This window comes from Leptonotus elevatus, chromosome 17 (genome assembly GCF_054856555.1).
Source record: "Leptonotus elevatus isolate MCC_2025b chromosome 17, RoL_Lele_1.0, whole genome shotgun sequence".
NCBI lineage: Eukaryota > Metazoa > Chordata > Actinopteri > Syngnathiformes > Syngnathidae > Leptonotus > Leptonotus elevatus.
This window is the reverse complement of record NC_141255.1, coordinates 5,611,844-5,637,815: the sequence shown is the minus strand read 5'-3', so window position 1 is coordinate 5,637,815 and position 25,972 is coordinate 5,611,844. Positions and strand designations below refer to the sequence as shown.

Genomic DNA, 25,972 nt, shown 5'->3' with positions numbered 1-25,972 from the left:
GGTCACTCAAGCATATGCAGGCAGCATGTCGAGAAGCGGAGGAGTCACGGGTAACTGCGGGGGGCGGCGCCAAGTCAAAAGGTCAACGTTTGCTTGGAGGAATATTTTGAGGCTGCTAAGCTAACACGACAGTTTGGAAAACAAATAGTGGTTCAAACAAGAGGAATAGACCTTAATCTTGGTCAACAGGCTGGAAATAAGGCATCTCTGCAAATGCCTTCCGAGCCAGACAGATGCTATAATCAACATGCCGCTTTGGGGTTTATTTTTGTTCACCATTAGCATTTCATCACCAGGTGATGAACCTCAGGCAGACAGCCCCCCAACACTAGATTACTGATTTATATATGATTATCTGCTTGCATTTATATATGATTATCTGCTTGTTGCAAACACAAATGCATTTTTTATTCTGTTGGTAAATGTACATTGTCCCCCAAAAATTTAATAAAATACAAATATATGCCAACGGGCACTAGTAAGCCCCAAGGACAACATGAGTAGCCCACGGGTCTGACAGAAAAGAAAAAAAAAAGGTTTTATTTAAAACATAAGGTACAAATTTCTTCTGTACCAAATATTTTATATTTTGTTTACAAATAAAATAGATTACGTTTATATTTACCCAAATATTTCAAAAAAATCATTTTAGAGCTGTCAGAGCTGAGAATTTTGCTCCCGCTTTTTATACCGTGCCATGCCTACTTTACATACACCTGAGTAAGTCTGTGCACACACAAAAAGCTTCGATTGCAATTTGCAATAGAAGAACCATGCGCACTATTAGCAAAGTATAACCAGAGCAATCTGATTTTAGATTCACCAAACTTGGACTTCACCTAGTTTTAGAGTGACGTCGGTATTTTTCCACAATTGGTTGATCAGCGCTAAATATTTTTGCAATTTGGGTGGAGGAGGACAATAATTGGATGACATTCAAAATTGGTTTCAAGGCCGACTGGACATGTTGGCTAACATTGTACCCGGCTGGCTTGTTTCAACCAGAAAAAGATTTATCCATCACTTAGCTAGTTTTTGTCAGCTTAATGTTTTTTGTCATATTAGATAAATATTTATTGTGAACTACTCCAACTTATTGTGAAGTTTTGTTTCGGGGTCATTTGGATGACATTAAAGGGGTAAATATGTTGCTGGTAAAGGATAGCAAGATAGCTACTACTAATGTCCTTGTACACAATTCACACTAACTTCTAACAAGCACCATCACGCACATGAGTGTTCGCAGCCTAATCAGCATTAATATTAACAATGACTGCTGTAATGATAAGTGAATTAACCCGCAGGCATGCACTTAGTTTCACCTTGTTTGTTGTGCATCCCCCTCATGGCGGCGTTGACTTCCTGCTGCAAACGAGCAGATACTCATTCACTCGTTTCGTTTCATCGCCCCCTAGTGGCGCCAAGGAGATCAGCCACTGCCCTGCTTGGCTATGAGGGCACCCAAGTGGCAAGTCCACTTACGGCAGATGGGCCGGTTCTGCATGGTATCGTGCAGGGCGAGCTGGCAGCATATTAAACAGGAGACTCGGAGCGGGCCCGAGCATGCCAGGCACATACGCACTGTACTACAATTTAGGAATATTCAAATTGGATGGGCAGACGGTGAGCGCATGAACACACGCACGCGCACACAGCCCTCTGTTTCTAAATTGGGAGGTTAATGGCCGTTTAGTCCTCACAACCTTCACGCATGATTACGCAGGGTCGGCTGGTGGCGAGGCTGAGGCCAAAACATCTCGATGCTCATTTTGGAGTGAATAATGTTAACTTCTTAAGAAGTGTGTATACAGGGCAGCAGTGACTAATACATACATGTCAAACATTTTCTTTACAATAGTAAGTTATTTGCGCCCCACTAGTCTAAACAAAGCATTCTAATTAATATTGCATTTGTGGAATATGAATGAATTAGCAAAATCCACCAATTTTTACCTCGGGGGCGGCCATTTTGCCATTTGCTGTCGATTGAAAATGAAAATAAAAATAGGCGGCTTTTGCTGCTTAATTCATATTCCACGATCGCAATATTAATCAGAATACCATGTTTAAACTAGTGGGGCCGCCGCCACATTGACCATATTAAAGCAAGAAAATAAAGAAAATTTGAATAATTCATTTCTGCATATTAATACCCATGATTAAATGCACCAAATGACAATCTAGTCCAATCTCCTAAAAAAATACTACTACTATTACTACTAATGATAATAATAATAATAATAATATTGTACTTTTTAAAAATGCAGTAATGACAAAAATAATGTAATCTGGCGGCAGTAAAGATAAAGAATATATGCCTGTAAAGGTTGTTATATTATCTGTCTTTGTTAATCCTCCATTTGTCTTCAAATATTTGTTGCTTCAAGGGTTACAACACCGCAACACTTAGCCCGTCTTTTATTTTGTCTGCATATAGCTAAAAAGATTTTTCCAAGGTAAAGCTATGTGGTTGTTTTAAATACCAGTGCAATTCACTAAAGATGAACTCTGAGTGGAAAAAACAGTTTGATGTCTTTTTGGGGGGGAAATGTTTGCTGTCTGCTGACCTGTTGCTTGTTGTGATGTACGCTTGTATAATTTCCTTTATCTAACCAGGTAAAAAACTCATTTAGATTAATAATAATTAAAAAGACTGACCTGGCCACAGGGGCAACAAAGACACACAATTGTTACAACAATTTTAAATAGTCAACAATATACATACAAAATCCTAATCATTATATCAATAAATTAAATGAGTTTGCTCAATTTTAAAAACAGTCACGTTTCCCATTAGCATTAGTTTTTCGTCTCCTTTTGCTTTTTGCTCGCAACTCAAAGAAAAAGAATTGTCCGAATGACAGCTCACATATCAGAAAACTAAAAACTGTGTTTTTAAAAAAGGCTCCATCTTTCACACAAAACTCACGCATCCCTATGGGTGGTAAACAAACACACACACAAAACAACATTTGTGAAATTAAATGAGTCTCCTTCCAGGCAAACACCTGCTCGGCTAAAATGGAACGTCAGCATGGTCTATTAAAATAAATTTAGAAACCCCAGTAGTCAAATGTTTGCATTAATGGCCAGCCACTCTGTGAACTGACTGCCAGATTTTAATGTGCCCTGTTTAAAAAGTTGGACAGTTAGAAATACATGTGTGTTTGAGTCAGGCTAGATCGGACCAAATGGCGCGCACACTAGGGGTGTTCTCATAAGAATCGTGATTCTCATTTAGTACGATTCAGAATCGATTTCAAATGTCCCAAAATCGATTTTATTTAAATTATTTTATACTGTCTTGCCTTTGTCTGTGTGTGCCTTTATTTGGGAGCGCTGTTCATGTTGTACCCAGTTAGCCCACTGAGGGGCAGTGTGGTTCCACGCGGTCTAATACACTGTTAAGTTGTAGCCACATTAGAGAGTAGAAGGAAAGTCACGATCAAGTTATTCCAATAAAAGTTTGTTTATTTTCAGCGTGGAGCCGTTCTTTTGAGTGATAAAAGTGCTGCGAGTAGCGCGCTAATTAGCATTAGCGAGTCAGACTGGAGTAGATCATTGCGATTCCTTGCACATCTATAGATTGAAGCAAAAACCATTGTCAATCAAATCATTTTGAATAAAAAAAACATCCTTAATCGAATCGCAGACCCAAAAATCGGAATCGAATCGTGAGACATTCAAAGATTCCCACCCCTAGCGCACACACACACAAACACGAGCATACATTTTTCGCTGACTTTCTACTGCTGTGCACAAGCCGCTTCGAGAGGGTTGAGAGTACAGCCAAGTGACCCATGAGGACTTGTTACATGTGTCCACCCCCCCAAACCCCCACCCCCACCCTTCTGCCACTAAAAGCAAAGGCCTGCAATGGTTACATAAGGCTGCACAAGTTAATGCGCTGTTGTCTTAACAAAAGACAGGATTTACTCTCCGCAGCTAGAAGGCCTCCTTTTTGATGATGATGCCATTTGGCTCCTATCTTAAGATATCACATTTTCCATCTCGGGCACATTGCCGCCGGTCTGATGAAAAGCTGTGTGCTCGATGTGTGTGTGTGTGTGTGTGTGTGTGTGTGTGTGTGTGTGTGTGCGTGCACAAAAGCCATCCAAAAAACACTCTGTCAGGAAAGACATGGGAATAAAAAGATGTGTTCATCATTAACTTTAGAGGGTTGTCACTAGGGTGGTCCCTGGAAAAACTGGGGCATATTGTATGTGGTCATGATTGAATTGGAGGGGGTTGTATATGCTGGCAAACATCATTGATTTAGCATCCCTTGGCTAAATAACTACCGCCGATATCTCCTGCATGCAAATGGCTGCTGCCGAAAGACATTCTCGGCACTGCTCAGTGAAAGCAGGGTATTAATCCTACTTCACACGCTGCATAAATCCTAGTTGATTCATGATTTCAACCACATTTCCTCGGCCATCTTGTCCTGCCAGATGAGATGGGTCTCGACAGCTCCCTCGTTACACCCACTGTGATCAAATCAACCTGTCTGCGATGCCATGTAACATAGTAGTGATTGATTGATTGATTGACTTGGCTGTTGCATAGAATTAGACTTCTTTGCAGGAAAAAAAATAAACTGTTTGGTTGCTTTCAGAATATGCTTCGGGTCATTGTCCATCAGCACTGTGAAGCGCCATCCAATAAGTTCTAACCATTTGACTAATTTTTACCTATTAACTGTTATTACCTAACATCTTGAGTCACATTTTTGGCCACTCCAGGTGTGCCTCATGACGTGGCCAGGATCGTAGGAAAATAAACTTTATCCTGTATGTCTGTTGTTGAAAATATTGATCTGAGTATCACATTAGTGCTTTTCCGGTCACCAGTGGAAGCAAAAGGCAGTAAATAGCGACCAAAAGCTCCTTTTACACTGACCCAACAATGACCTATGAGGCATTTTTTTACCTTCGCAATAGCATTAGAGCTTAGTAGTTGACTGCAGGTGCACTTAAATGTCTTGTAAAATAGATTTTAAAATTCTGCTACTGGCTAATAAATCAATGAATGGTTTTAGTTGTGGGTACATTAAAGAATGCTGATTGAATAAAAATCCAGTATTGTTCTGACTGCAGACTCGGGTCAATTAGTAGTGCTTACTCGGGGTGGGAATCTTTGAATGTCTCACGATTCGATTCCGATTTTTAAGAAAGATTTTTGATTCAAAATGATTTGATTGACAATTATTTTTGCTTCAATCTATAGATGTGCTAGGAATTGTAATGATCTACTCCAGTCTGACTCGCTAATGCTAATTAGCATGCTACTCGCGGCACTTTTATAACTCAAATGAACGGCTCCACGCCGGGAAAAAAAAACTTTCATTGGAATAACTTGATCGTGACTTTTTCCTTCGACTCTAATGTGGCCACAACTTAACAGTGTATTAGACTGCGTGGAACAACACTGCCCCTCAGTGGCCAAACCGGGTACAACATGAACAGCGCTCCCAAATAAAGGCACACACAGACAAAGGCAAGACAGTATAAAATAATTTAAATAAAATCGATTTTGGGACATTTAAAATCGATTCTGAATCGTACTAAATGAGAATCCCGATTCTTATGAGAATCGATTTTTTGCCACACCCCTGGTGCCTACAGTTTAAAGCAAATATGATGAAGAGGCATTTTGCTTTTATGTTGCGCGCAAAAGGAATAAGCTGCCAACAGAAGTGAAATTAGCCCAGAGCGTAATTTTCAAATCCAAGTTTACTTTTCCCATACCTTTGATTAAGGTTTTTTTTTTTTTATCTATTCCACTGTATGGCATTTTACTAATTATAGAAAACGGTCTTTAGAAAGTCTTCTGTTAACTTGCTCAAATGCTGTCAATGTACATTATTTTAGTACATTTGGTAAACTACTTTTATTTTCTCCCCGCTTTGCTTTTGAATGTTGTGAGCTGTTGTGTTTGAAAATGCTTTTAGGTGTTTCTTTGCATATGTGAAGCACATTTCCTTGAAATTTGCTATATAAAGGCAGCGGTAGAGTTTTACCTGTTATCCGTAAATCAAAACAATATACAGTTTAATTACCTGTAAAACAAGTGATGTTGATGTCTCTCATTCTGAGCCTGGTGATTATTTATGACATAAATCTAAATATTTTCAAAAAGGTTGAGTCTCTTCTGCTGGCGCATAGATGTGAGAGTTATTATGCAAGGAGAATATTATTGGCCAACTCCATCGTATGTGGCCTGGAGTGGTGGGAGATCAAATGAAAATTAAATTAAAAATGGCTGGCCTCCATTTGAGCGTTAAATTGCCTTAACAAATCAAAACTCAATTCAAGCGTTTTCAAAATACATTACATACAAGTCGAAATCTAACACTAATGGGTGATCTGTTCTCAATGCAACTTTTGCACATATTTGGCAAAGATATCTATTGGACATGATCTGCCCCCAAGAAGATCATCATGGCAACAAATTAACTTATTCTGGAATCCAAATCCTTGTAAAATTGTGACTATCGACCTTAGAAAGACATTTTATAGACTTGATTTAATGGCGCTGAGGAATGACGCAATGAAAACAGAAAAAGGTGAGAGCATGAGAATACAATAAATATTAATGGTACAGCGGCCACGACAAATTTGCACTCACTCCAAATTACATTCAGCAAAGCACTATTACAATGCAAAAAGGCTGCAGAACACGCAATGCGCCATCACTGAATAAATGATACATGGATTGTGCTACGTGTGCTGTGAGCACGTAGTGAAGGAACATCACACCGATGTCAAGAAGGTATCACATCACGCCTGTATTGCAATATACAGTGGATCTTCGTTTTTCCTGATTATTCCAATCCATAAAGTCTGACTAAATCCAAAGTATTTCCCAACTGAAGGTAGTGACAAGCCTCCCGGCCTGCTCGGCATAACATCCTGTCAAAATAGAAGGCCTTCAAAATAAAAGTATGGCTTATATAGCAGCCACACTCAAACTACTGTATTTGGTGCTTGTTTATTTAAACACGCCCCCATGTTCCTCAAGAAAGTGTTGTGAAATGAACAGCCATTGTGTTTAAAAAGAAAAAGAAAAAAAGAAAGCTAACAAAATGCAGATGAAAAAAAATCCTCTAAATCGAATCACACGATAAAAAAAAAACGGTCACATGGCAGCCATATGTCATACAATAAGAAAGGGCTACCAAACTGATACTATCACACCCTGACCCGACTCTGAAATGAGGTCTTTGAGGTGATTTATTTTTGCAGCAACCCTACAAAGAATGCATGTCACTTTCAGAGCCCCTTCTCGCACACAGTTCTTATACAGTGCACGGCTGACTAACCATAAAAAGGTGCTCAGTCAAGTTGGGAGATACATAACATCAATTAGTCATCAACAGTCTGCCCTGTAAAGTAATTAAATGACCACGCAATTTCCGTTGATGGTTCCATGCACCTGCAGAAAAACAGTCAAATCTGTTCTCTGTCATTGCCTGACATCTAGTGGTAAACCCGAGTGGTGCATCCTCTGAGTAGTGCACTTCAGGGCCTTCAATAGACATTTGACTTCACCGATTATCACAGAGGAAAGGTTAAAAAATAATAATAATGAGGAAAAAAAGAAATGCAACGATTATGTATGTGGAAAGACAATTTAATTTTTTCCCCACTCTTTGTCACCGAGCTTGCTGCCACCACTTACCTGCTTCACAAATATAAACACTTCTATCCGTGAGAGGCCAAAAACAATGCCTGAGAGATAATTTAGCAGTGTGTGTGTGTGTGTGTGTGTGTGTGTGTGTTACATCTTGCATAGTCGTGTCAAGTTGCCCTTTTCTGAAACAATGAGGGACGTTAAGGGATGAATTGAATTTATTTGACTGATTAATCGTTTTAATTGTGTTTGGATATCTATAATAGAAATGAGGCAGAGACAATGCATGCGGTTAAGAAGAAAGTCTGCAGAAAAATTGGGGGTGGGCGGGCATAATGAGGTGTCACTGATAATTAGATCAGGAGGGAGCAGAAAAGGGCCACCGCACCGATTTTGTATAAGATGATACATTTGAGTCATAAAAATGGATAGAACAACTTACTGAGGCTACAGTCTATCCTGATACAATCTGGCGGGAAGAGAGAGCGTAATGGTGAGATCAAATCAAAAGAGCAAGAGAGAGAGAGAGAGAGAGAGAGAGAGAGAGAGAGAGAGAGAGAGAGAGAGAGAGAGAGAAAAGACATTTTACATCCTTCAAGGTACATTCTGCAGACAACCAAGTATTGCTCTGGGCCACCATCCGGGGACGGCTCTGAGTCAGGATCACCCTTTCACTTCATCAGCCCCCGTTCCACCCACTCAACGTTTCCGGCCACCGACGTGCAGCAGAAGGCAAAATTGCACCACAGGGTCCAAGTTTGTCGGTCCCAATGTATGTATATGTGTGTGCGCAACTCAGCTTCAGCTTTCCTGTTACTAAAAGTTCTAATATCTTGGTATTCTGATATCCTGCTGAAAATTCTACTGAATAATCGGGTATTCAGATTAAAAATAAAATTAAAATACATATACGTATACCTCTCTAAGAATTCTCCCCATGGATTTTAGTCTATGAGGCGAGGTGGCGTCAGAACTACTGTAGCAATTTTGACGGCTAAATCAGCACATTTGAGTAAGCCTGAAAAAAAAAAGATCAGCACAGCAACTCTATCGCAGCTAGCGCATTATCAGCTAGCGCATTAGTAGCTAGCAGCATTAGCAGCTAGCAGCATTAGCATTTAGCGGCAGCTGCTAAAACTGATAGCTGCAAAAACTGATAGCTGCTAAAGCTGGAGACGCCGATAAATGCTGGCAACAGGCACCATCTAATACAATATCAGTTTAATTAAGTCCAGTGAGCTTGATTTTGAGATGTGTTGACATGTATGGCATGCTAAGGTTTATTCTGAAGTTGGCCTTCTCACCGCGCGTTACTGACAAAGTGTTGCTGCAGCTGGCTTGACTGTCTTCCTGACAGTGTATGCTAATTAAGCGAATACTAGAGTCATAAAAAAAAAAAACCTTGAGCATTTTTTTTTTTTAAACCGAGGTAATTGAATCACTGAAGGACTTGTTTCACCTCCAATTGGATTCCTGGCACAACAAGCAAACCCCCCCCCCCCCACAAAAAAAAACAGCCAAAAGAAAATAGATCTTGTGAGATCTCAACACATCATTATTTTGCCATCAAAATCTGTTTCTCAGTCTTGCTTTGTTTTATAGTTCGAGGTGTCACAAAAGCAAAACTGTTAGTTTTTAATCTTTTATTTAGGTGCAATAAACTTCAATGTGTCTGAATTATACAACAAAATAATGTTAAATATACCAATTAGAACTAAAACTAGCCTTTTTTTTATCAACACTTAGGCCTACTGAACTACTGTAATTTCATTTTGGTCATTATGATTGTCCTCGAAAATGTAAGTATTAATTTAGGTATGGTGTAAAAAGTTTGACAACCGCTACACTGACGTTTCCATGCAAACAATGTAATTCTATTACAAGCCACAGCTACATGAAAATAAACATCGCATATGAAAAAAAGAAGAATACATTGTTGCTTTTTATGTGTCGTGTTGTATTCTGTCATCCATATACAAGTAGAAAGTGGTGCATTTGCCTCCTGCAGCACTTTTGGAGACCCAAAACAAACAGTGACAAGAAAGGGTGATCTGCACACCCCAGCCACTTCATTCCTGCTGCACATATGACAAAAGACTCATTGTAAAAATGCTATAAATATCATTTTATATTCAGCATTAGCCATTATAGGTCATTTTCCTTGTTACTACTAGTGTATAACAACACATCATCTACGCATTGTGCGTGCAGGTGAAAGCAGCTGAGTTGTGGTCTCGAGCTGTCAACCGCGACAGAATAGTGGACACAAACAGCCGGGGACCAGCATCACAGCATAGTGGGTGTGACCTAAATAAAGGTAATTAAAAGCCGCATTCAGATTTCATGTTAACATGTCCTGGAGGTACTTCATTCTCACGACATGACGTATCCTTTGGAAGCAATATTTAAAAAGTGATGTGGCTGTGAGCAGGTCTCCCTGACAGTTTGATCCGAGGCCGCAGAAACACAAGCCATTGAAGGGATGAAAAGTTCCGTGGATGGGATGGATGGGCGGGTTGATGCGTATGGGCAGCAGAAAAGAGAAGGAAAATAATGCCATCGCTTGTTGTTTCTCCCTTATGTGGTGGTCAACTGGAAAAGTTGCAACATCATCACAAAAGAAACTGAAAATGTTGCACCTTTTGGTTGTGTTGCTATAACGCTTAGTGGGATGACGCTTTGGAACATCCGAATATTTATAATACAAACTGGAGAAGCTGTGATGTGATAAGAGAAAATAAAAAGGAGAAGGTGAGAGTAAGAGGCAAAAGTAGCCTGAGCAGCTTTCCGTTAGGAAATCGCTTCCACTAGACAAGCTGATTCCGGTTTTTTGCCGACATCTAGTGGTCAAAATAGGGAGTACGTCTTCCCCTCATGTGAGCACTAGTACCGTTAGATAGAAAGGTATATATATAAATTAAAAAAAATCGAAATATGAAGACGAGAAGGTCAAGAATGGAAGGATGGTGAGGTCAATGAGGAATGACGGCGGCCTACCGAGGTTGACGGTGAGCTTGACGCGGCCCCCGTCCAGCTCCAGCCGCAGCGTGTCCGCCGACTCCTTGGAGGTGCTGGCCACAAGCAGGCCGTAGGCACGCTGAGACATGAAGCGAAGCGCCAAGTCCTCGGCCTCCGTGTGCATGGTGACGGGCATGATGATCTTCAGGTACATGCTGCCGTCGTAGCTCAGCACTGTCGCCTCTGCGTGGTGAGAAAGCCTGAATTAGTCTCTAGTATATGAAAAAAATGTCAGTTAGACGTGATAAACACTAGACCCTACAAAACAAATAAATATGATAAAAAATGACACTTGCCTTGATAAAAATCAAACAAAACAACATTTTGATCCTTTGAGCATGTCTGTCTGATCCTGCAGTAACAAACATAACCACTGGATGGCAGAAAAACTTCACTAAAACAATAATCCATCCTTTCAAAAATGAAGACATTTCATCCTGACATGAATATAAACCTTGCTCAACCCACTCAAACCGCCAAGCTGATTGGGCCTCAAATGTGCCATCCCTTGTAACCTTATGCACGTGTGTTATTCCATAATTAGTATTGTAGTAAGATATCGATGGAAGATAAAGGTCAAGGGTAAAATAAGAAGGTAAATGTAACCGTAACCAAACCACTGTATATAATCAGCCCAGTGATTTCCAGCCACAGTAAATTTTAAGTCATATTTGTTACACCAATCATCTCAACTCACGTAGTGAGCAAATAAATAGCAATAATTGAATTCACTATGGGACACAACATTACTGCAACTATATTACACCTTGTCTGAAAAATAAAATAAAAATACTGCTCTTCTGTGTCTAAGAATTATGGGAAATGTAGTCCTACTAGCCCAATGCTGCCAACTCAAGCTGAACTTTTCTGGTGACATATTTCCAATTTTACAATGCGGGACCAGTGCGAGGTAAACGGCACAGCCTCATTTCAATAGCTGTCCGGACAGAGCAAAAAAGGTTGGATAACGGTGAGTGCATTGCATGTTTACAACTATTGAGCTGTCACCCAAGATAGCATTTAGCACTAGCTAAAGTAATAAGTTAACACAACCAAATTGACTACCAATTTATAGTTACTAATGAGAATTTATTGAATGTTTGATATTCAGGTAAATTGTAGTTCACCCTACATTAAGAGCTACTTGTAACCGCAACAAGCATGCTGGGTATGTGTGATTATAAAGTTAGCATTAGTCCGCTAAGTAGTGCACTGCAAGTGGTGTAAATAGGTTTCATATAAGAGCGCTAACAGGAAGTACCGTGTTAGCTAGCCAAAATATTGCTGACTAAACAGTGTTTGATAAGTGTGCCGTATAGTGTCTTATCACATTGTATACACTTTACTCTATTGGATCATTTTAGTCTTGTTGTCCATTATGATCTTATACTTGTTCAATTAAACAGTGATTGTGATCTTGTAAGCACATTCAACTATAATTTTGATCATAGTTTTGATCAAATACATTATGAATATATTATTAAGCTATTATTAAGTATTACTTTAGCTAATGCTAAATGCTATCTTGGTTGACAGTTCAACAGTGCTAAATAAGTCAATGCACTCATCATTATCCAACCTTTTTTGATAGCTGGTTGTGCTGTTTACCACATGCCACTCCCACTGTCCCGGTCAATCTAAGACATTCGATCACACTATTTTAGATAGATAAACTAATGAATGGGCAAAATTGTCTATTTTAATAAAAAAGTTGTAAACTAAAATGGGCTGGTCTAGCGATGAAACGGAAAATGAGTTCCACTCCAGCCATGACTGACAGAACAATTATGCTCTGTGCTACACAAACACAAAATCACCTTGTTAGCATTATCCATTATTCGCTGTACCAGAATGCGTCATTAGTGTGTACGTGACCTGTCTGATCTTGATAATCAAACCTCATTGAAAAGAGTATTTGTGGCCCTTTAGGGTTTTTATTATTATGGTACTATTTTGGGGACATTTCAGTTGTGCCATGAGCTTTTAGTTCAACATAAATGCTAAGTCAGAGCCCAACTAAACTGTCCAGTATTTTAGGATGATTTCATATTTATGAGGTGACTGAGTCTCTCTCAATATCTCCAGAACACACCTATCTCGCAGTTGATGCCAAGGAATCCTGTGCTGGTGCAATCGCATATGTAGCGGTTCCAGCCCTCCTTGCACAACCCGCCGTTACCACAGGGGGTGCTGCTGCATCGCTTTTGCAGCTCGCGCGTGCAGAAGCTGCTAACGCCCAGCGCGCTCTGGATCTCGGCCAAGCGTCGAACGTCACGGCTCTTGCCGTCAATGAAGAGGTCGCGGACGCAGCCCACGTAGCCGTAGTTGAGCAGCGCCGTCCACACCTCAGGCGGCAGAATGAGCTCCGTCTTGGCCTCGGGAAGGCCGCCCAGGTACATGTCGCTGTCCAAGTCCAGGATCTCGCTGCCCTCTGGCGAGCTGAAGGGCATATTGCGGCTGTTGACCGAGATGGACCCTGAAACGGGATGAAATCGGGTTTGCGTGAATGTGACGGCGCAAAAACAAGCATCTGTCTAATGTGTTGCTCACAAGCTAAATGGAGGAGAAAGAAAGCAGAATGCAGCAGGGAGCGGGTGAAGCAAAGAACCGCCACCCCCCACCCCCTCTCTTTCGAACTCTCTTTCTGTGATTAACGGCTCTGTCTTCATTTTCTATTAAAAGCCAATTACAGCGGGTGCAGCAGTGAGATCACACGCCGACAGATGCACACGCTTCGTCACACACTTTCTTGTTTACAGCGTGCCATTAGAAGGAAGACCACATGGACGCTGTTCATCAGTCACACATGCAGATGTTCACATTTGCGCCCACAGACGGAACGAGACCTCGCAAGATGAGCTTAAGGCATGGAAATAAACAAATATGCACAGTCGATGTGGCGCCCGAGGCGAGATTTTATATGGTGCCAACCTCCGTCGACGATATACATACTCTTACAAAATAAGTCAGATAGCATCATTAACTTTTTAGTTTAGCATTAAATAATAATAAAAATTAATTGGAATTATTTTATTTTCATATAACAAATAAAGGAGTATGAGTTTCAAAAGTAAGATTTCAAAGTAGGGTTTAGCTTTAATGGAGGGTCACAATTTTTAACCATTGTTCCAGAATTGAGTCTCAAAATTCAGCTGTTAGAATGTGTGACTTCAGGTTTTAAAGGAGTCAGCGTTTGGAGTAAGGATTTGGCTACCATGCAAGGTCATGGTTTTTAAGTGAAGGTTTTAAAGTGAGGTTTCAAATGAGAGTTTGGCTCAGGGTCACAATTTTTCACAGTTGTCACAAAATCGCGTTGAAAATTTCAGCTGTAAGAATGTGTAACCTCGGGTTTTAAAGGAGTCCGTGTTTCAAATTAAGGTTCCAAAAGAGAGTTTGGCTTCCATGCAGGGTCACAATTTTTAACAGATGTTCCAAAATTGAGACTCAAAATTCAGCTGTCAGAATGTGTGACTTCCGGTTTTAAAGGAATCAGAGTTTCAAAGTAAGGTTTAGCTTCCATGCAAGGTCACATTATTTTTTTTTTACAGTTGTTCCAAAATTGCATCTCAGAATTGAAGTGAAGAGGGTCCCGATTTTTAACCAATGTTCCAAAATTTAGTCTCAAAATTCAGCTGTCAGAATGTGTGAATTCAGGTTTTAAAGGAGTCATCATTTGTAGTCAGGATTTGTCTTCCATGCAGGTTCATGGTTTTTAAATGTTGTTCCAGAATTGAGATGACAAATTCAGCTCTCTCTGGTTTTAAAGGAGTGAAGGTTTTAAAGTCAGATTTCAAATTAGGGTTTGGCTCAGGGTCACAATTTTTTTTTAATTTTTACAGTCCGTGTTTCAAAATAAGGTTTCAAAGGAGGGTTTACGATTTTTAACAGATGTTCCAAAATCGAATCTCAAAATTCAGCTGTCAGAATGTGTGACGTCAAGTTTTAAAGGAGTCAACAATTCAAAGAAAGATTTGGCTTCTGTGCAAGGTCACAATGTTCAACAGAAATTGAGTTGCAGAATTCAGCTGTCAGAATGCGTGAGATCAGTTTTTAACTGAGTCAAGGTTTCAAAGTCAGGTTTCAAATGAGTGTTTGACTTCAAAAGAATGTGTGACCTTGGGTTTTTACACCATCATAAATATAGAACCATACAGCAACTAACCTCAAGAGTTAATTCAATGTTTTATAGTTTATAGTAATTATATATATATAGAATTATATTGAAGGTTAATTTTCACTGGATTTTTGGTGTGACGACGCCCTTAGTATCTCGCCAAATGGGCGAGTCGGCCCTGTCGGCGTGTGGCATTCAGACCAAGATGACACTCCTTACCTTTCCTTCCTTCTCTTTGGAAGTCCACATGACACCATTCTCCGTCATTGACCTTCTTGTTGTTGGCCTTCAGCTTGGTTTTGCCAGAGCCCATGTCAATCAGCAAGTACAAATAGCCGTCCAGCAGCTCCAAGGCGAAGTAATCCGTTTTCAACTCCCTCCCGGGCTTCTGCTCTTTGGAAGCCTGTGGCCGGCCGTGACTGAAGATCAGAAGGCCGCTGGGCTCCGTGGTGCGGAAGTCGAAGGAGATGGAGCCCGTCTTCTTCGTGTTCCACTTGGGTAACGAGATGAAGGACTCGGGGTTCTCAAAGGTGACCGGGTCCAGGGCTGCCACATCCTCGCAGCGGAACACCAGGTCGCCGTTCAGGCTGATTTTTGGGTCACGCTGGATGGCCAAGCGGGAGAGCTCCAACTTGAAGTCATTGTTCTTGTACACCACCTTGAGGGGAACAATTTCGGATGAATGAAATATGACCTTGTGAGAATTTAGCTTCAGCACAGAACTACACCAAAAATCCACAATATGTTCCATTTTGCCAAACGCTTTGCAGAGAATGCCCTTCACGCGTTGGACGACTCCCACTTGGGATGTCAGTGTAGCTCGGGGGCCTGCCCAATAACGATGACAATAAGCACACAAGCGCAGCGGAAAAAAAGAAAACAGCTCAGGAATGTCAGTGCGGATGCCATAATAGGCTTCTAGGGAGCCGCAGACACACGGTGACGTTCTCCAAATGGTGCCTGCAGCCTTGACGCAGGCAGCCTTTGATGAAAGGTGGCTCTATTGTTCCCACTCAAATTGTGTCTTTGCATTCATCATAGATTCACAGCCACGGGCAAAGTAAATTATCCCTGCTTCTTGTTGTTTTCTTATATTTGTTGAACACCTTCCAGACAGCATTCAGAGGCACCGACTGTCCTCCAGGTAATGGTGCGAGGCGGTGTTCGCGCGGTTGCACGTGTGTGTTTTCCTCCCGAGCTGCTTCATGCTCCCTCAACACACACGTAGGCACACACACACAGGCAATGAGCTCACTCAATGATTCTGTTTTCCTCAGCTGCTGCAGATCTGAGCTTGGAACGGTTCACTTTAAAAAAAAATATATTTTTGGTGTTAAAAAACAAAAACAAGTGATCAATGTGACACCTGTTGCAAAAGGAGGTAAAATACTTAATGGAGCACCTGCACTTGACCAATGTCATTATTATCAATGAAAACTAATTAAATAATAAAAAAATAACTGAATACCAACTAGTACTTTTAATATATAAAAAAAACAAAAAAAACTATGACAAAGACCTATACATCCCAATATAGCAATTTTTTAAGCCCGTATCCCACTGAGCATTTTCGAGCGACAAAAAAACAAAATTTAAACTGTTTAGAGAACCATAAATAAAAAAAACAATGACAAAGACCTATACATCCCAATATATAATTTTTTTTAAGCCCGTATCCCACAGAACATTTTCTAGCGACAAGAAAAAAATATAAAAACTGTTTCGAGAACCATTAAAACGGTTTAAAGAATGTTTAGAGAACATTTAGACCCTGAACGAACGAGACGTGGAATCTACATTCGCTCGTGTCGCAAACATGCGCCCCCTCAGTGGGATGCGGGCTTTAACATTGCATGAAATTAATAGCAATTTTCTATTTATCCAATTTCTACCTCCTGGTTGTAAAACGGCTACAATAGGCAAGTACCGATTTCTTGAAATGGGGCCAGGTATCGGCTTGAGATTTGGTATCTGTGCTTGCCCATCCCTAATAACAAAAACAACAACAATAATAATAATAATAATAATCAGTCTGTCCTTCATTTTTACCTTTGACAGTTAATTCCATACATCATTTTAAATGTATTTACTTTACTTCAGTATTACCGTTTGGCCATATAGACGTTTAGGAATTGTAGCTTAAATTTGTTTATTACACATTGCTTATTGTGAACTTTAGAAAAAATTAGGTTTCACTCAACAAATACTCCATAGTTTAAAAAAACTAAAACTAATATTAAAACTGATCTAAAGTAAACTAAAAAGAAGCATTTTGAAAAACTAACTGAATTTGAAAAAATAATAATAATAAGTATAATGAAAACTCCAAAACCATTACAACTCACTCTTAACTGCTGTAAAGACAAATGACATATTTGAATGTGTAATTGGTTTTAGTGTGTACTTACTGAACTGCAAGTCTGCAACCGTTATTTTAACAAAAAGTGATTCCAGTCTGCCTGCTTAAGAAGAATATTAAAAGGAACTCAGAGAGCTCTGATATTATTTTATTTCTAACAACAAGAATCTATGTACCAAATAAACTGTCCAACAAGTGGAAAGGCTGAAGGACTGAAGATTGAGTGAGCGTAACCCTAAAAAGATGTTATCACACACACGCATAAAAAAAAAAGAAAAAAAAAGAAGGTGACACTGGAAGGAGGCTGTCAGAACATCAATATGAAGTTGAACGGGCGGGGTTGCGGCAGTCAGGGAGGTGAGCGAATTCATCCAGTGTGAGGAATCAGTCAAAGAAATCAATTTTTAATTTAGGCCGCGCCGCAGCCAGGATGGCAAAGCTGGCATAGCGACTGCAGCGCTTATACCGTGGACTTAATTACACAAAAGTGCCTCCAAGAAAGGCAAACGATGAGTGATGGGAGAGGTGGATGGTAGAAAAGGAAGGGGGTTGGGGGGTGCGAAATGGGAGATAGCAAGGTCACAGTCTCGGGCGGGCGGGTAAAGGCTGCGGCAGATGGTGCAGAAAAAGAGAAAAACGTGTTGTATGGCATAAAACGCACAACTTGTGACCACACACACACACACACACACGCACACACACTGCAGTGTGCTCATCACTTCCGTTAAATTGGAGACTGATCAGAAGCATGAACACCGACCGTAACGTCGGCTTATCTTCACACTCGCAAACTCATTGATGCACATTATATGAGGTCATGCATTGTGTGGCTTTGTGTCCCCCACGCACACACTAACACTCACACATTCAAGCCATTCAGTGCCCTCTTTTTTTTTTTTTTTAGGGACCTCTGCAGCCCGCAGGGTGCTGCCGAAGCGTGTCAAAGGCGTTTGACCACGGCGTCTGCATGAAAGCCTCGCCACGGGCCGGAGCCGCCGATAAGCCAAGCTGAAACACACGCGCTGACACCCCCTCCTCCACAGACACGACTCACACAGACAAAGTGATGTGTTTGTTAAAGCTTGACTGAAGCCAAGATGTTGAGCCGACTCGGAAAAAAACGATTTGTGTCTCCTCTTACTTTGCCAATTTGCTCATTTAGAACTAAACTGCTGATAAATGTGCTTCCTCGTATAAAATGTTTCCCTCTTTGCATATTTGAGTGAAACTTTGCTAACATTTCCTTTGACCACTTCCACACCGCCGACTGTTGCTTTGAAGGGGTGGCTAAATTCCTCAGCGCCCCCTAAGGGGAGATCCTTCCGCTAAGCGAGGCGAATGCTAAAAAGTGTCTTTCTACAAGCATAATTAAGTTAGAGAGGGTGATTACGGCGAGATCCATTAAAAGCGATGGCAAAAGTAATTACTTATTCAATCAGCGCGGCTTTATGAGAAAATGCGGTGGCACCATGTTGCCGTGCCTCTACACAAGTCATTACCTTTACAAGGGCATAATACGTTCAACTGTGATTGTGCCTCTTGATAGCTTGTTAAACACTGATGTAAAACCTAGAAAGGGAAAAAAAAAACTTTATTTTCTTCTGCGTGGGTGTGTTGGTGTGCATCTCTCTTGGGTGTGATCCACAATGTGTTGCTTTTGTTGAAAATGTAGATGTAATATATCACACCCACCAGGAGACAACGAGGCACTCTAAAGCCAACCTCAATCAACAGGTCCTCTCATCTCACCAAAACTATCTGCGCTACCGTCTTTCGCACAGTGGCTGCATGCGCACACTCATGGCTGACAACGAGGCGCTCTAAAACAGCCATATCAGTGGAAGCCCTCGTCCATATGCTGGCTGTCACATCTGACTGTTCTGTTTTTTGCCCCCTTCTTGCCCTTTAGTATTTCTGTGTGATGTGCATGCACTCAGGGCCCACAACGAGGCACTCTACACTAACTAGTTTTTGAGGGTTGGCATAGCTAGTGAGAGGACTTCAATCAGAACTTAAATATTATTTTTGATTTTGCCACCTGCCGCTGAGACTCACATCTTTGAGGCAGCCCATGAAGTTGTTGCTGACGGGCGAGCCCGGCAGGTCGGCGGTGTTGGGGCTCCCGCCGATGTAAAAGAAGTCGTCGGAGCCCAGCATGGTATAGTCCTCCTGCGTGTAGCCGGTGGTGGTCAGGATGCCATCCACTGAGATGGTTACCTGGCAACAGGCGTGACAGCAGAACAGATAAAGAGAGGGAGGGGCATGGAATAGACGGGAGAACAATTAGAACATTGAAGGCAAAATAGTGGAGGACAAACAGTTGAGTGATTGGCTGGTTTGTGCCCTATGTGCTTGTACATGCTTGTTTTTAGTTTTGACAAAATGTCCGCTTCCCTTTAGAATGCAGTATTACACTTGTTCAACTATCTTGTTTATTTTTTATTTAGAGTTCCTTTCACGCATGGTTGCATATTGTGGTTTGCAATTTTTAATGCTGATATAGCAAAAAGCGCAGATTACTTCCCCTAACACATCTGGAAAAAATGTCTTACATGGTTCAGTAACAACTTGTTTGTAATGTACAATTACAGTTGTGTTATTATTTCTTCTTTTCCTGTACAGTATTTCATATCTTAGTCGTGTTTTTTTTGTTCTCTGCGACTGCACTCTACAGGTTCTTCTCAGCTGAAGGTCACATTTCTTTATTCTTGTTGTTGTTGTACTTCCCTTCTAAACAAAGCAACTCATTTTTATGTCTGCTGTTGCTCCCCCTGGCGACTTGTGTATTGGGGGCCAGGGGCATTTTTTTTCTCCCTTTCTTCATTTTTCTTTTCTTTTTGAAGCTTGCAGTGAAAATTTGAGCTTCACTCCTTGGCTGCACATTGTGATGTTGTGTTTGTGGATCAAGTTGCTGAATGATAAAACTGCCAGACACCTATGAAGGTCTCCATACAAGAAGGAACATTCAATCAAATGGACAAAAAAGAAGCAATCGACAGTCAGCAGAAATGCTACATATTGGCATGTGCAAAAATGCTGCAGTTATTATTTCAACAACATTTAAGAGTTAGGGCATGTTATTTTTCAAAGCAATACATTTTCATGTAAATCCCCAAAATATGATGTTCAATGAAACTCCACACCTGCAGGGGGTGCCAGTGGTCAAACTACATTTGTAATAAATGCAAGAATGAACACTCAAGTCCTAAAACAGGTGGGTCAGAAATAGCTCAATTATAGGTCAAAAAGGGCCCCACCCCCTTTTTGACACATAGTTGGGTTGTTCTTGACCTAACTGTTTTTTGGGCATACACGTAAAAAAGTTAACTTACCTTCTCTGGTAGCACATCTGCAGAGAAACTCAATGTCATATAAATAATATCCGCGAGTCAAAGAGAGTGATAGGGGAGATTCAATAGATGTCTGGCAGATTAGAATTTTGTGTTTATGCGTGCGTGTCAGCTCCACAGGTGTGTTAGTAGAGGTCCAAAGTGCAGGGGCAGGTTAGGGTTTGTTTAGTTGTGAACACAATCGGTTAGTACTGTGGTCAGTAAGGGGAAGGCAGACACAAAAATGGTTGTTAGTACACTTGCAACAACGTACGTTAGATTAGTAGCACATTTGTGTGTTTTTATTTCTAGTTTTCCGTTAAATCTTAATTTAATTAGTCGAGAGAATGGGTAACGGATTCTTTGCTCAAACCAAAGCCATGTTTGGACTTAAGGTGTTTGAATTTAATAATAAAATATAAATAAAAGAATCCATTCAAGTTGTGAAAAGGTGACGCACAAGCCATGCACTTAATATGGAAATATGCATAAATATGGAACTGGACAGGACACATATGGGGAGAATCATTCATGATCTGATTAAAACACAGTGAGGATGTACACCAGACATAGACGCATTCAAAGAATACAGGATGGGAACAATGTCACGGATTAACTCAGCAGATATGATTTATTATTATTTATAGGAAGGGGGAACAAGAGAGCGAGGAGCGCAAGGACGTCACCATGTATTGCATCATCATGGCAATTTTATATATATATTTTTGTAACTTGCGATTTAACATTGCAACTGCATTTGTTACTCTCAATGCAACACAATGCAAAGTGGGAAGTGTCGGTCCTCTCTCCCCCAGCTCCTAGCCCCCCTCCCTTTGTTTCCATGTGCGAGGTCGTTATTGGTTTTAGTTGGTTAATTTCAAAAAGAACCAAACAAGAGGGGGAAAAAAACAGCACAAGAGGGGGAGTGTTGTGGCTAAAGTGTCGTGTGGCCGGATTGATTATATTAGAAGTATTGATATATGCATGTATATATTTTAGCCATGATATATACATATACATATATACTTAATGTAATCTTTTGAGAAAAGGGGTGTCATGCAGAAGTGCACGTTAGTGTTAGTATTAATGACTGCTCGCTTGCACACAGTTCAGCTCTTGCGGCGTAGATCATTAAAATTGACTGATGGCATCCCCAGTGAAAGACTATCTATCTATCTATCTATCTATCTATCTATCTATCCATCCAAACAGGAAGCTAACCAGACTTGCTGATCATTGCCGATCAATGAATTTCCGCTTCAGAGTGCCTCATTGTTGCCTGTGAGTGTGCACAGTTCACACAGAGACAAGCGGAAGAGAAAACTGTTTTTAAAAATTCAATTCAAAAGTCCAATGTGACAGCCAGTGTTTATACCGGGCTTCACGTTGGTGTGGCCGCTTTAGAGCGCCTCGTTGTCATGGCGTGAAAAAGCCCTTGGAAGAAGACATAGAGGGAAATGTTCTAGAAAGGCTTTAAGTGGATTTATTTTTGCAGATCAAACACGTTGTGTGTCAAATATACAATTGCATTTTTACTTTACAGGGACTTTAATAAAAGCTATGCTGTTGTATGAATGGCTGGATACATGTGTAAACTGCCATCTAGTGGAACAGCATCTCTTTGTTTTGCCCATTATACTATACATCCATTTTATCCAATTTCTGGTGGCACATGGATGGATCGCATGGCACAGTAGTGCTCTAGTCGAAAGCAATCTTTCAAATGAATATATCAACATGAGAGAATGTTTGTGCTATGCTGACATTCACTGGAGGCACCATCAGAGGATGTTTGTTCACCCGCTTTACAAGTCTGCTGTGTGCGCTCACGTCTTGGGGCTTGTTCTTGGAAAAATAAATCAGGAGGGGGAAGTAAAAGGAAAAATAACCCAAAACGAAACACTTTTCTAAAGCTTAATTGAGGTATATTGGAGTAAAATTCTTTATTTCTTCATAGGGATAAGTATAGGAAATAGAAAGAAAAAAAAGAATCAAAAGGGGACAAGGTGATGTAAAAAAAAAAAAAAAGAGCGAAATAAAAAAGTCTAGAAAATACATATTAGAATTTTGATGTAGACCTCTTTGGATGTGTGTTTAAAAAGGTAGGGGAGTACTGGATGGCAATAAAAAATAAATAATAAAAACATGTATCAAAATATAAAGGAGGCAGAGTTTGGCAGCTACCTGATGGCGGATTGAACGTTGAAAAGCAAACAGAAGAGAAACGGGGAAAAAAACAAAACCCAGAAGGACAAACCAAACTATAAGACAGTTAGAATGATAACTACCATATAATGCAGTTTGTTTACCATAGCGTGTCCGATGCCTGCGTGCTACGGGAGAAAACAGGGAGGGGGGGAAGGGGAAAAAAATGACCAACCTTAAACTCAGGAGAACACACTTTAAGCCCCGCCCCCAAAAAGTGGAGACTGAAGAAAAGCCATCTTCTCTCAAAAGGTACACTACAGTATTGTATAAATATAAAAGAATGCATCGAGCTCCCTAATGTGGCAATTGATATCCAAATCAAGAAATAAAGAAAGCTGTTGAACAACTACACTATCTATCTAGAAAAGTAAAGGAAAAAGGGGGAAAAAAGGATAACACATTTGTTAGTATGTTACGTTGTAGGTTAAGTAGAATGGTTGACATTCCGTGGATGACACAGTGTTAGTTAGTGGAAATCATAACTGGAGAGGCCAAACCAAAGCACCAATGAACAGAATCAAACTGGAACAAATTTACTTTGTTGTTAGTAAAAGAGACAAGAGTTAGCAAAATTTGGACACAGGGACTTGTGGCTTGTCGTGATTGGCTACTTGGTGTGTGTATGTATGTGTATGGGACTTTTTTTTTTGCGGATCCTTGATGCGAGAGACATTCATTTGAAATTGCTGCAATTGGACACAAATCAGCCCAAATTCAGATTGAAAGGTAATCAATCAAATCAGTAATATGTAGATTAATAAAAAAAGGAAGCTTTAGTATTTGCTGCACACCCTGAAAAACGGGGGAAAGAAATACACTGTAGTAGAATTAGTACATTTCCTATTTTGACAGCATTGCCAGGATACCCTATAGGGAAAGATGGTCAATCATCATATGTCAAAAAGATGAATATATAAGATGGATGTGTCATACAGAGGATATAAAAAATATTCACACCCCTGTTCCGATGCTTAAATTTTCTGTAATAGAAAAACAGACTAAGATGAATCATTTTCAAACTTTTTTCCACCATTAATGTGTAACCCTCAGTTGAAAAATTGGACAAATATTCCCACACGTTTGGGAAATTCTTATGAACGTATTGCCCATAACTGTAATTCCAAAATTGGCACTTACAACACTGCAACAGCATATAAAACCCAACAAAAAACAGTGATTAAAGTAATTGAAGAGAGGTGGTGGAGGGAATTATGTACTGAACAACCTTCAGGCTTCTGCTTGAAAAAAAGCAACAAACAAAAAAGAAAAGAGCCAAGAATAGCCTACTAAAACAGCTGAGCTTTATTTTGGGTTTATCAGAGGCACTTGAAAAGGTGTCAGGTGTATGCTGACTCCCATTTAACCCAATTGAGAATGTGATTGGTTATTTCTGAATAGGCACAATTTTAAGAGGGTGTGCACACTTTTGCTATCACATTGTCCCAGTTGTTTTTTTTCTTGTACAAGTTTTCTCCCTACCTGTGGCCTATTGGAAAAAAGTAAAATTTATCTTGGTTTCATTAAAAAAATAATATATATATAAACCTGTTATTTGAACAGGGGTGTGTAGACTTTTTAGATCCACTGTTTGTTGCAAATATAATTTCCCCTTTTTAGTTTCCTTACCTGAGGCACATTCTCAGAGTTTATTGCCTCATTGTGGTTTCCTTAATCACTAACTGAGTGTGTTTTTGTGCAGCAAACGATGTGTTATCTGATTACAGGTGGAAAAGTCATGCAAACGAGCCTTGCGTCGATGTTTAAAAGGCGAGAAATCCAAGCGATATGAGTTGAGCAGCCTGTCTCTTCAGACGCTGGCTAAAAAGTGACTGGCCCAGTTCTGTCACTTGCATGTTGAATCTCCGGCTTGTAAAGTCACATCGGGGATTACAAGTCGCCTCTGTTGTGTTTCGCTTAGATGAGGAACAAACTGTTGTCTCTCTTTTTCTCCTTTTGCTTTCGGCTCACATAGCGCCGCTAAAGCTGTCTCTACTCTTATTCCCACCGGAAAAACAAACCACGTGTCCATAAGTGGACAAGCGTCGATGGAAAATTCCCCTTTCCAGCTTTCCCGTTTGGGGGGTTTGGTGTGGAAGAACCACCACGTCACAATTATCACTTCACTTGTGGTGCACCCGCTCACCACCAGACGGCGCTCCGACCATATGGTCATCTGGTAGACCTTAATTTTTCCCCTCAAGCCCCTCCCATATCCTGAGATTCACCTCATTGTGCACTTTGCTGACAGCTACATTATGCTTATGCAAAGTAATTAATTACAAAAACAGACAAAAAAGGCGGAGAACTGGGCCTTATGACAAGTTATCTCCTCTTGGATGAGAACGTGGAGACATTTATTCAGCAGTGGAATACATGAGCAACATACAGAAATGTAAAGCAGATTAAAACACGCACGGGGAGTAGAGTTAGGGTCAAAGGACGCTTGCGCCATCTGCTAGAAAGCACCACGAGAGATTCACACTTTTATTGGCACAGATTGGCTGATATAGTTTGTTAGTTCTGGCTCCAAATCTGCACTCCATCGCAATAGTTACGTTCCAAAACACCCCCGCTTTAAGTAAAATCCATGATAGAAATACCCTCTTTAAATACTCCCTAGCCATATTTTTTTAAAGTCTTTACAGCACTATTTTTAAAGGTCTTTAAAGACACTTTTGGATTAAAACAAAACATAATCTATTGAGAGGGAACAAGCGCAACGGATAACAAAACAATATTGTACAAAATACAAATAGTGTAACAGGTTACCAATCCCTCTATGTAGTAAACAAAATCCAGTTTTTCCATACAAACAAACTTATCATCTCACAAACTACATCAACAATCATGCCCAAAGACGTACGTTATAACATTAAACTACAGCTGTCGCTTTCTGTAGGCGTAAAAAGCAGGACTGAAAATATTTTGATATTCAATGATCTACAAAATTAGGCTGAACATGAACAACTTCATGTTTTCATTCTTCTTCTTTCAAAATTACAGTGTTAAGCAATCTAGTGTCAGCAGTGGAATTACACACCAAATAAACGGGAGATAAAGTACCTCGCTGAGCATTTACATTATTAACTCATTTGCTCCCAAAAGCGTATTAATTAGTTTTATTTTAAGTAGTAAAAAAAAAAAAAAAGTTTTCTTTTTTTATGCTGGAGCATACAGAAGGCTTTGATGCAGCCTCAACTGCAGATAACGGTTGAAGAAATGGTAGTTATTACAAAAACGGCCAGCAGGTGGCCATGTCGAAAAAAGCTAATTTACCCACAGTTCTAAACAGATTTCTGAATAATGATG

General features: G+C 40.2%; 1 protein-coding gene across 7 annotated transcripts in view; it reads right to left on the bottom strand.

The window, feature by feature from the left end:
- Positions 1 to 25,972, bottom strand: part of nrxn2b (neurexin 2b) — a 273,390-nt gene that overhangs the window by 126,172 nt on the left and 121,246 nt on the right. For 5 of the 7 annotated variants that reach the window (XM_086058190.1, XM_086058189.1, XM_086058195.1 and 2 more), the window contains 6 exons: positions 22,765 to 22,788; positions 19,182 to 19,343; positions 14,987 to 15,425; positions 12,746 to 13,129; positions 10,633 to 10,836; positions 8,078 to 8,104 (listed from right to left, as the gene is read on the bottom strand). In XM_086058190.1, the coding sequence (XP_085914316.1) occupies positions 8,078 to 8,104; positions 10,633 to 10,836; positions 12,746 to 13,129; positions 14,987 to 15,425; positions 19,182 to 19,343; positions 22,765 to 22,788 (1,240 nt within the window). The remainder of the gene's footprint in view (positions 1 to 8,077; positions 8,105 to 10,632; positions 10,837 to 12,745; positions 13,130 to 14,986; positions 15,426 to 19,181; positions 19,344 to 22,764; positions 22,789 to 25,972) is intronic. The other 2 variants (XM_086058192.1, XM_086058191.1) reach the window with 2 other exon arrangements.